Below are 12,232 nucleotides of genomic sequence, written 5' to 3' on the forward strand. Positions count from 1 at the left end.
AGCAAATTTACTAGCTGAAGTTGCACGCACGCTGGCGCACAGACAGATATGAATTGTGTGGCGCTGGATAGATCACTTGGATGCTTTTGTGCAATGTTTCCACAGGCCAACTTCGCAGCGTTTGAGAGCAAGCTGAACCCTATAGAGAAAGCTGAAGTCATTATGAGAGTTCAAAAGCAGCTTGAAAATGCTCTCCCACTGAAAGCCACTGAATGTAAGATGCAAACGGATTTCCCCTTCTGTCTATCGACTTTTATTCTTAGAGCGTGACTTTGTAGACTCTATGTTTCCTATGGCTGTCTCCACATCAAGCCTTTTCCTTCTAGTCTATATCTACATCTTGGCCACTGGTCGTGTCCCTCTTCGTGGGATGTATTTTGTGACGTGCCGCTCACATGTGTTACAATATGTATGATTATCTATTTCTTTAAGTGATACGCCCTCCCCGTCATCTCATTTGTTGATCTCTGCTTGGTTACTATGGTACAAAAAGACTTGCTGTTAGCTGCTGGCTGCAGTGGCGGGGCGCGTTCGGCTTGCATTGCAACTCGCCACCGAGAAGGAGACAAATTACGGTACAAATCGTTTGTTTGCATATGTGAAGCAAGAGGTTTTACCCAAAAAAAACATTAAGCGCTTGATCAGATGAAAGTCAGGCACCTTCATAGGTGAATTTGGTCTATAGTTATAAGCGTCGGCGGTGATAACGTCTAAGAATGTCCGAGCGTGATAAACAAGTGTCTTTCCATTTTCTTCATCTCTTGGGACTGAGCCCACCTTTGGGTGTCTCTGAATATCAGAAGAGAAGAGAGCGTCAAGTGTGAACTGCAGTCACGCACAATGCTAATTCATCCAACAGACCTTGTTTACGAAAGAAGATACTACACAATTTAGGCTTCACTACTCCGTCTTTTTTCCATCATTAGTCGAAGGTTCTTATAGGAAACAGACTTGAAGGCCGCAGAAGCAGACTTCCTCTCTTGAAGCTATCAAAATCATGTCGCTCCTTTGACGTTTTTCATGGTGCATATACAGTGAAGCTTACCGTACCTTCTTATAGAGACCTCAAGGTCAGCTGGCCCAGGAGCCCCTAAACTATCATGTGTAGAAACAGCTGAGGGTTCTTGGGTGACCAAACCAAAGTATATTTGCCCTGATGTTACTCCACACCTTTTGGTGTATGGGGCACTCTGGGTGTAGCAGCCTAGGCAACTCATAGGCGCATTCAAATACTTGCCATAGTTAGTGAAGAATTTGTAGAGAATTTCCTATTTGCTTTGGCTGTTTGCATATCTTATTTGCTCCAGAGTACTCTTAGCTTAATTCAATAAGACGCAACGTTTAGTGTGCGCGCTAGATGCTATGTGCAATTAGCTGTTGGTGCTCGGAGTGTTAATGGCTGAAGCAAAGCGCACCCTAGCTGTACCTCTTCCCTAATGTCAGAACCCTGAGGAAAACACGCAAGGCCGTGAGGGATTTAATTTGAGACGAACAGCAACATTCTTATATGCAAATCGACGTGAGGCTCTTTGCCAGAGAGGCTATTTCGTGTTGTCCAATTTGCCCGACGAAAGCGCGTCAAGACGGTGCATTCGATGCGAGTGTCCTTTTGACATCAACTCCAATTAGTACTGCAGCTCTGAGGGGTCCGCATAATCGGTAACCGTCGCAGCCAAATAGAAGCACATACAGTTATCCAGAGCCCGCATGAGGGTTAACAGCTCTTGGTCGTATACTGCATTGCACTGCTTAGAAGCAGACATCTCGGTACTCACGAAAGCCGGCAGCTTCTCATTCTACTTCATTATTTTATCCACTGCATTCTCTCATGCATCTTTCGACAAAAGATAAGGCTTTTCGGTCTGGAGTCCGCAAAGTCGTGAAGTGGAAGAGACTGTGCTCTAAGATCATCACCGTTGTTGCGTGCGTCTCGGTCCACTAGAGCTTCACCCCCTTTCCTGTGAGCTCCACAAGGGCCTAGCTAAATCTGCAAGTGCTGGCTCCCCACGGCAGTCACCCACATTGTCGAGGAACTTATTCAATAAGGAGCAATAAGGAGCCATTGTGAAGCATCCTTGAAAATATTTCGATAGCCTCGATCTTTGACGGCCTAGGTGCTATTCCGTCTGCTGCAATCATGTAGCAGGAGAGCTCAATTAGGAAGTTATAAAATTGGCGATTTCGAGCTTTGGACATATTTTTGTAGGCGCGTGAAATGTCCAGCACCTATCCCAACAGCTTGACGTCAGAAGCTTCGTTTTGCGCTGTAGAGCAAGACGTCCTCTTGGTAAACAATTACTCTTCTGTCGGTATAGGGCACGTACATTTAATTTACTATTGCTTGAATGCGCTTAGAGCTCATCAGAGGCCGAGGGGCACGACCTTGATTTCAAATTGGCTTCTGTAATACGGATCGTGGTATCTAACTGCTCCTCCGGTGGTGGGCGTGTTTGGTGCTAAATTTTTTTTATTCGTCTTCGTATATATCTTAGCCCCACAGAACATGTCAAGTATCTTCTTAATCACGGGTATTAGTTACCGGGAGTGAATGCCCACGGCGTCGAATTTCTCGCTATCAATCACTTCACAATATTGCTGCTTGCCCGATGCTGCATTTGCCTTGGCCACGCCCCTGGATGGTGAAGTGGAGAAGAGATGTAAGGCACCGCTACTCATTTGTCCTTCAGGACGTGCAGTACCCTTCTTTGTGATTCAACCACTTCGGTAATCAGCCGTTCACATTGTGCCTATGCTTGGTTTGCAAGCACCAGCGTGAGTGTATGACTGATGAGCGCCTCAGTGGACCAGCCTGAGGGTAACTCATTCGGAGACAAGTGGCGGTAAAGGCGGAAGGTTTTCTTCATTGGTCATGAGTAATTTGTCCTCTTTCTTAATTGCTATCCTTCAAGAGCCAAAAGCTTGCCCCACAGGCCGGCCTTACACTGCAGACATCCTCAGCTCCTGCCTTCTCCGTAAACTCTTGGATTCCATGTTCCAGTGCAGGCTGTTGTGTTGCCCCAAAGCGTCAATCCACAGGTACATCTGCCACTGCCATCTTTCGCAGCCTAATCATTCTTAACGGTCATGACGAGGCTGAGCTGAGGCAATAGGTTTGCTCCTATGACTTCCGCTGCCGCTATCAAATCACCCTTCGTATTGAAACGATCTTGCAACGATTATTGGACGCATTTTGCCACGTGGAAGCAGAGTGTAGGAGGCTCGCCGTTTGCTTTGCGCCAATCCTTTCCGCTTGTCTCTGTGCATCAGCTGCTATGTACAGTGTCTCGCGGCCGCCGTAGTCTTTGCAAAGTAGCCAGTTGGTAAACCCTTCTCTCCAAATCTGCAACGGTTGCTCTCTCAACTCCCACACGGCTCGACTTCATGAGGGTCAGCAGGGTTAAGGATTATTGTGTGCGGCACCTGGGCAACTAAGTGGCTGTAGTGGCTCTGGGAGCTATCTCATAAGAATGCAATAGACTCAGCAGCAAAATTCATAGCAGAGTTTTCCGCGGAAGTAGCACGAAAGTAAATGCTATGGTGGAAGTTGATGGTGTCTGGTGCCAAATCCCTGATCAGGCTTGGTGTCAGAAACGACTTGCTGGAGCCCGTGCTCACCACGGTTTAAATGCTTGGTGCTGCACTGCACCATGCTATTGAGCACGCGCATTCGTCCTTCGGAACCTAAAGCGACTGAGAATTATTAAGAACGGTATTCTTGCATCAAATATATCAGCGCATCGCCCCTATGACGGAGGACCAAGGTCTTGTTGTGCCTGCCTTTTGAGAAGTGCACTGTCAACGCCGGCCTTCAAACATTTTCATCGTCTGCAGCCTCATGCTATCAAGAATCTGAAGTCTGGTCGTGTACACAACCTCCTCGCTGTTAGTCCGCTCTATATCACCCTTTTCATGGTTTCCTTGCTGTGAACCGTCTGCCTGCTATCTGTGTGGTCTCTCGCCAAATTACATGCTCCATCGATATCTGGTTATAAACGAATCTCTGCTCATTCATGCGTAGTCTTGCGCTGTTGTTGGCACATTATTGCTGCTTATGTAGTCTCTCTTCATGGCTCAGTCTGCCTTTTCCAAGATTGCACTTTCATAAATAACCATGCCCTTTTCTTGTTCCCTCAAGGCTCTGTAGACCACACGTTGCTGGCGTCTTTTTCCTCTGCAGAAAACATCCCTCTGGTGATAGTCTATGTCCTGTGTCTCCAGACCGGCCGAAAGATTTAAAGAAATAGTGGGCTCGCGTGCTGCATTATCCTCGGAGAGGGGATCACGAATGCATGAATTGAGGACACCTACTTGTTTGAAGTCAGACCATGGCCCTTCTTCAGTCCCACACTGTCGAAGTGCTTTTTCCATCAGTTTCTTTGTTCAATCCCAGCACAGATGACTGGCGTCTCCTTCGCTTGTAAATGGGCCAGCTAACTTGCTAGTCTCGGTACTAATCTGCTCGCTTGTTACAGTGCCCTGTGGCTTAGTGTATACTTTTGTCTATCGGCATGTTGTAGGCCACTTTTACCTTGCCTTTTGCTTTGCCTTATTAGGTCGTTCAAGCCGAAGACGTCTTCTATACTTGGCTGCTGCTGTGCTTGAGGAGATATGTAGCTTCAGAATCAGGACAAACTGGTTGAAAATTTATCCAGGGCTATTTAAAAGGAACTCCCTTCATTCATTGCCCGCTTTCCTCAGCTCTCCCAATATGAGAGGCACCGGGCAGTTAGGATGCGCTAAGTTGCATCCTTTAAGCACTTTGGGCACTTGCATTTAGGTACATATACTATCTAGTGCACACGCACACCACACTTACGTCTCCTTGTAGCAAGCTGACAGTGCTCTGCATTATATTTGGTTTTCGAACAGACAACCGGATTCGCCTATTCTTTGCTGATCATTCATTTTTAAAAAACTAAGGTAGTAAAAATTGTAAAAGTGTAGCTTTAGCTCGCTACCTCAGAGTGCTTGGATGGTACAGATACACGCGACCTAACTGTCCTTACACCCTAATGTCAGTAATCCTGGGGACCAAAGGAATGGAAAGAGGGGAGCTCTCTTTCTAGAAAACTTAGTACCTTGCTATTTAGTTTGTATTATATGAGGGTTAAAGCCCTCCCTGTAGAGGCCTTAAACAAGTTTTTACACTCGCCCTCCTTTCTCTCCCATGCCAGACCTCTGAGGGGCTCGAGCATGACGTAGGGAAATTTCGTATGTAAACGCACATTAAAAGATTTTCATCAGGCTCTAATGGAGCCTGGATTCAAAAGGATCCCCCTGCGGTGGTCCAAATTAGAGCGTTACAGGTTTAGCATAGAGACGCACGGTTGAGTCCTACAATACGGGAATATTCCGCTGAGCAACGTATGGAATAGGTGAACAGCCAGATCACGCAGTCTTTGATTGAACGTAAATCAAATAGACTAAGTTTTTGCTGTGCAAATGTATCTAGAAGTAGGTACCGCCTTTGCGTTTAGCCACAATGAATGTGCTCGAATGGGGTGGAGACATCCCTACTGTGCAGAAACCACGGTATATAAAGGCCTTTACTCACGCAATCAGTATTAAGTGATCCAGAAATAAATATATATGATGCAGGAGAGACACCTTGAGCGTAGTGGGGGATGCTACAATGGTGGTTCGTAGAATGAGGGAACTCTCCTACCTATGGGGCCCCAAAGGCGTGCACTGAGCCTCCGGCGACTGCAGAGTGGTGGGGTCATTTGCCAGGATGAGGCGCTGCCCATATACGCGATTTTGGAGGCACTGCGACTGGAGGCTTGGGCTGTAGCGTCTTGCCAACACCTGTCTGCATGGCGGCAAACCCCTGATGTGTGCCCCCTGCCTCTTGAACTTTCTAGTGGCCCCTTCAAATCTAGTTCTGTTAACAATTTATTTTCTATTGGACGCAAAACGGCGCAGCGCAGCCATAAATGTGGCTTCTGCCGTAGGCTGCTGTGGTGTTTTTCTCCAGCGGCAGCAAGCCGGCAGCCATTGCCGGGGCTGAGGGGCCCTCCGTAGCCGAATCCGTCGTCGAGAGGCTTGTGAGATGAAATGACGATGTTGCGGTGTACAGATACTGCAACGTTGTGGCTAGTTGTGAATCGCTTAATGCTGTAAGCTCTTCGTACACCCCAAGCCCGTAGGGCTGCTGCTGCCCCTCATTGGCCCTTGAAGTTTTGCCTCTTAATTTTCTCCCTTGAATACGTTCTAGAGGAAAGTAATTTAATCCGTACTTGTACGTAGACAACCCGCGTTGGAAAGGAAAACCGCCGCAAGGTTCAGAAGCTGCATGCGCAGGGGCCCTGAGGTGTACAGACGGAGATCGAATCGAAGCCCTCTGATTCAAAGGCTGAACAAGGACGAGGATTTGCTGATGCATAGTTGCGGGCACCGAGACAGCGGCAGAGGACTCATAAGCGAGATCGGAAAAGGGCTTCTGCAGCGTTTGAGCGGCCCCCAGCTTCAGGTTGTTTGATGCTGCATTTTGTCGTGTGACAGCGGAGGTCGCGATGCTGCAGCAGCAGCATCACTGTCTACGCAGGCAGCAGCAGCGGCAGCATCACTGCGATTAGCGACGGCAGCAGCAGCAAAAACTCATGAAGATGGAGGGTAACAAGGATGAGGCGGCCAAGTGTGTGGCCCTCGCAAAAAAGGCCATGTTGGCTGGAGACTTTTCAAAGGTGCGCCATCTTTCCCCGGGAGTCTAAGGCTGGTGCTGCAGCAGCACCAGCCTTAGACTCCGCTGCACGCACTGCTGGAGTTGCTGCAAGAAAGAGTAGCTGCTGCACATGTCTGCGAGCCACTGCACACAGTGCTTGTTCGGGGAGGCATCTATCATCCCCTGTTGAGGTCCTTGCGTTCGCTGTGGATGTGTGCACCGTATGCAGGCGCAGCGTCTGTTGGACAAGGCGCAGCGCATGTTTCCTTCTCCCGAGATTGAGTCTCTTGCTGCTGCCTGCGCGCACAAGCAGCACGGTGCATCAAACAGCACCAACGGCAGCAGCGAAACTGGGGCTCAAGCTTCGTCTGGCTCGCGCCAGCGGCGAGCTTCTCCGGGCGTCTCCCGCCCTTCGAACACATCTGCCTCGGCGCCTCATCTCACGAGATCGCGGAGTGCAGCGTCAGGGAGCTGCGCAGCAGCAGCAGGTGCTGCTGCTGCCCCTGCTCATACGCCTGAGCAAGCCAGGCTGTGTGAAGCTGTTTTACAGGAGAGCTGTTACTACAGGGTCCTTGGAGTCTCAAATGACGCCTCTGAGGAAGTTATCAAGAAAGCCTACCGACGGGTGGGGGGCTAAGGCTTTGTGGCTGTGTAATTGACAGCTATAGGGCTATTTCCCAAGAAAAGATGGCTCTTTTTAATCGCATTTTAGAGCCGCTGCACCACACATTAACGTTCTGGGGTGGATTGCCTGTGTCTCCTGCAGCTTGCGCTGCTGCTGCACCCCGACAAGAACAAAGCCCCCAAAGCAGAAGATGCATTTAAGAAGGTGAGGCATCTCAGAATGTAGGAGCGCGTGGAGGGCATAGCGGAACGGCTTCTTCCCTTCAATTTGCCTTTTTTCGTTTTATCTATTGTCTCGGAGGGGCCGCATTTACTCGGCTGCTACGTGCTCGCCGCTCGCCGGCCCCACCAAGGCATTGTCTACCGCCTCCTCCCCTCGGATCTGCATCTGCCACTGTTGCACAATGCTTGCGATCAGGTTAGCAAAGTCTCAGGCACCCTCCTGGACCCCAAAGAGCGGCGAGTCTACGATATGGGGGGCCCCCAAGCGGTGGAGGGGAGGGCGGAGCCTTACATGTATCGGGGAGACACCTCTCACCCCGATGTTATGACTGCAGAGGTTCGTCGCGACGTTCTGCCCTTTCTCCCCTTCTTTCCCACTGATGCTGCCGTCACTGCTGTTGTTGCCGCTGCTGCTAAGAGCAAGAGACGATGCTGTGCGGGTGCTGCGGCTGTTGCGCGCAGGATTTGTTCCGCGTTCTCTTTGGGCAGAGTCTCAGAGATCACGGCAGAGGGCATCATGGCAGGGGATCTCGCACCCAACAATACCACCAAGAGTGAGCTCTTTCTCTCTCTTTCTCAGCGTGTTGCGTGCGTGTTTGAACTTTAAAGCTTGAGCAGGTTTATTGTCTTTTTTTTGAGCGAAATCTGGGGACGGTGGGTGCGCTGTGTCCGCAGGAATGGCTTGCACACGTTTATTCAAGTGAGGCACGAATCACCTTTGGACGCAGGTGCCCATGCGTTTTCTCGGCTTTTCGTGATTAATTTTCAATCCAACCCTCACGTATTTCAATTGTGCTCTGCGGCTGCCCCTGGCCTTGCTTTCGGCGCGGCGTTAAAGGGCCTTCTGTGGGGGAGCGGAAGCGTTTGCCTGTCTCTTTGTGTATACATCTGGTAGTCTGGCTGGCTGTCCATACTTCTCTATCGTTGCCTGTGTGTCTCTATCTCTCTCTCTCTCGCATTTTCAGGGTGCATGTACATGTGTATTTATTCATGTGTATATGCATGTATGCATATGCGTGTATTGGCATGGATTTAGCTTGGCTGTTGCTAGGTTTGTGCTTCAGTTCTTGCCGATGTTGCTTTTATTTGTATTGATGTTCTTGTTTAACTTCGTCCCTCAAGAGGGGCAGTCTCCGGTACGTCCACATGGGGTGGGACCTTTCTGACCTTCTGTTGTCTCTTCTCTTCCACTCTGCCCTTTAATCTCAACTTTTATCTCCAAGGCACTTCCTAAAGGCGGGTGCTTTTCTCCTGTTTTTTGCGCTTTTACACTCTCGAAGTGTTCCCAAAGCCCTCGTCTGCCTTCTGCGACACCCGCCTTCCCCTTTCTGCTGTTTCTCTACTTCGGAGGCTAATTTGCATGCTTCTGGCTCCTTCCTCTCCCAGTGCATTTGCTTGATTATACGGAGTGCGACTGTTCGTTGCAGGCTGCCTATTACTCCTTCCGCCAGACTCGCGAGTTCCCCGTGCCCCGTATTACCCAGCTGCATTCCGTTCGCTACTATGTGGGAGACGGATTCATGAATGAGATTCTTCCACAACCAGACAAAGTCAGAGAGGTGCGATCACAAAGGTGTCTGCGGATGCGGTGCCACTTCCCCGTGAGATGCTTGCCTGTGCGCGCGAGGCTTCTGCTCATTTGTGCTCCGCTGTTGCGCGTGGTGCGCTGTGCAGTTGGAACGGAAAGTCGAGGTTCGGCATTACCAAGTCGTCTGCAGCTCGGAGAATGACAGGCTTAACAGGGACCTCACGACGGCGCATTACCACATGGCCTCCAGTAAGACGGATTCCAAGATTAAGAGCTGGAGGCTACTAGTCAAAGACTTCGAAATGCATGGCTCAGAGCATCGAGGTTGCGAAGATGTATAGCTTAGAGCACTTGATGTGCAATGCGTCCTGCTCGTGCTTCCGCAGATGAATCGATCAAGCGGCTTCTCGACCGCCCCAGGCCGGGATGCAAGAAGTTAGAACTGCTGCAGGTATTTTTTTCTTTTTTAATTCTGTTCTGTTTCTATTTTTCCTGCATCGTTCTCTCTTTGTTGGAGGTATGGTCTCTAATTCAAGTGCCTTCTACCAGAGAGGGCATCATGTCCGTTCAACTTCAACTCCGGGCAAACGAAGCAGCTCGAGGATGTCTACTTTCTGTATGTCTGCGCTGTTGCGGCACAGAGAGCTGCAGGCGGGGTGCAGCCCGACACCCAAGGGCCGTAGGTTTGGAGGCTCTGCACACAACATCCAAGAGGGGTCCTTGGAGGCTGCTAGCATGGGTGCAGCTAGTGCGGGGGGAGAGAAAGCGCAAGGAGCGCTCCTGTTCTCTGTAGTGTTCTTAGAGTGTTAGACGATTCATGGCACGACGGAGGCCTGCAGCAGCAGAGCGCCCCTCCATAATGTGCAGAGCTTGTTTCGATCAACCTGAGATATCCCATACCCATGGCGGCACTTTTTCCCTGGCTCCTAGACACCGCGTGGTTGAACAATAGTGTGCTGCTGAGACATGTGTACACCCCAGAGAGGTAATTGTTCGAATTGGCCAGTAGGCGTGTACCTTCAGTAGCGTATGTTCACACTGCTTGCTTGCCGTCGAGACTGCACGGCATGCGACTGGGAGACTGCGACGCGCAGCGGCCACCGATAGGAGTCCAGCTCGCGTGCGGTTCTGCGTGTGTCTGTGGCAACAATGGTAAAGCTATGGAAATTATTTGTGGGATATTTGTGCAACGACAGTCAGCACTCTAACTTTTTAGGGAAGCTCTCTTCCCGACTCTGCGTGTAGTGGCATACACTGCGTGTAGTGGCATACGTATCACACGAGACGCTGCTTTCTTCTGGCACGCTCGAAGACAGATAAGCGGGCAGAGGGAGCAGATCCATCCTACTTCAAGGGCAAACCCTCTATGTTGCCCCCTCTCGAACTAATAAACCAAAGTAATAACGACCGCTTGTTTCCCCAAGCACTGGGAGGTAGGGAGGGGATCTGCATAGAGGCCCTTGCAAGCCCCAAATCCCTTTGTGCATGCGTGTTTAAACGGTGTCTGTTGGACATCCGAGTTCACATACGGCGCCGTATGGGAAAATGGATCTCATGAAGACCTTGACACCCCAATACATCTTTAAGGCCGCCGTCATGTGTTGGGCTGTCGCGCATTGCAGTACAACTGTTACGGCGATACGGCGAGGTGGGTTTGATCACTTTAAGGGCGAGCTTTGTAGCCGTCGAGCACGGAGATTCGCGAATTATTTACTACAGAAGAAAGCGCGGGAGGAGCTTTTGTTCGTTTCGACCAGTAAAAGGAGGCCCCTTCCCCCTCCCGGAGCCCTCCCTCCAAAATGGCGATGTGCAGAAAAGGGAGAGAGGAAGCTCTTCACGTACATGAGGAACGCGGTGGGAGGGGAAGCTATGTGCCGTATTGCAGATATGAAGAGAGACGTGTACATGTACTGCGTGGTGTTCATGAGCCCCCTGTACCTCCTCCTCTGCATAGTCCTTCAACCTTCTCGCGGTCCTTCCCTCTTTTACCAGTGGTGCCTCTTTCCACGCTGCCTATCAGTCGTTTGCATACCGGGATGAGGCTGCTTCCTATATGCCTGTGGCTTTGGTTATTTATGACGCGTGTGCGCTTCTTCCCTTCGATTACAGCGTCCCTTTCTGCATGCGCCTCCTCTCCTCCGAGCAACTAGTTACTGGCCATGTTCTTTTCAGCAAATCTCTGGCCCAGCCTTGCGGAGAATTCCATGAATTTCCTCACGCAGGATCCAATGCAAGCCATCTCTTTGGAGTCCAAATCCTTTGCCCGGAACTCTCTTACGCATTCGTTGAAGCACCTCTCCACCAAAGAGTTGTATGTGTCCATGCTGTCTTTGAGCTGTAGACGATTCAACTCCGCCATCACCAGTGACCGCTCCTTCGCAGGCAGCTGCTCCAGCCCTGGAATGTTCGGCACTGCGGACATCTTGCAAAGTGGGAAGTGACAGGGAGTATTTCTGAGTTCGGGGAAGGCGCCGAAAGCATACGCCTCCGGCCTTGTGACGAGCAGCTGCTCTCAGGGGAGTGCAGTAATCCAAAAGGCACAGGGTACTTACTGGGGGAAAGCTGGGTGAAGGTGGGGCGCAAAAGGGAAGGAAAGCTTGCGTATCAGGAGGCAAGGACGAAGGAAAGACTAAACAAGAAGCACCTAGGGAAAAAAATGAAGCAAGGCGACAATTCGTGAAACCCTCGTACACTCCCGCTGGTGGGGGATAGCAGCCAGGGGGGAAAGCAAAACGAGCTGCCAAGGAACACAATGAACGGAAACAAAGGAGCGCCGAGAAAAATCATTCTTTAGGGCAAGTGAATGGGGGATCTGCCATTTAAGGGGCCCCTACCCGCAGTATCGGAATAACAACAGCTCACAAGCCCTTCTCCCTCCTCCTGGGGCCCCACACGTCGTAGCTGGGGGGCCCCTTTGCAAGCATGCATCTCTTTGCCTGTCCCTTTGCACGGCATATATTCTTTTCTTTGATTTCACGTTTGGCAGAGACGCCCGTTGTGTCGCTAGCAGCTGCGGCAGCCTTGCGGCAACGCTGGGGGAGTCCCTTCGCTCCCTGATGCGTGCTTTCGCGGAACCTTGCGCGAAACGCTCTCAACGTTTTTTCATAATTCGCCCCTTATACCCCCTCAGTGCGTATTTAGGCAGATCTGCAGCAGCTAATTCGCGGAGGCTTCGCCGAAGCAGCTGAGGGGCCCCC

General features: G+C 50.5%; 1 protein-coding gene across 1 annotated transcript; it reads left to right on the top strand.

The window, feature by feature from the left end:
- Window positions 1–6,605: 6,605 nt before the first annotated feature.
- On the top strand, window positions 6,606–9,845 carry LOC34621392 (dnaJ homolog subfamily B member 14). The gene is made up of 11 exons (XM_026335991.1): window positions 6,606–6,683; window positions 6,891–7,286; window positions 7,428–7,490; window positions 7,704–7,844; window positions 7,970–8,061; window positions 8,183–8,207; window positions 8,572–8,643; window positions 8,935–9,066; window positions 9,182–9,284; window positions 9,422–9,486; window positions 9,687–9,845. Exons 1-11 carry the CDS (start codon window positions 6,606–6,608, stop codon window positions 9,843–9,845), a joined length of 1,326 nt encoding a protein of 441 aa, XP_026191776.1.
- Window positions 9,846–12,232: the final 2,387 nt, after the last annotated feature.

This window comes from Cyclospora cayetanensis, unplaced genomic scaffold, assembly GCF_002999335.1.
Source record: "Cyclospora cayetanensis isolate NF1_C8 unplaced genomic scaffold, CcayRef3 CcayRef3_contig_89, whole genome shotgun sequence".
Taxonomy (NCBI): Eukaryota; Apicomplexa; class Conoidasida; order Eucoccidiorida; family Eimeriidae; genus Cyclospora; species Cyclospora cayetanensis.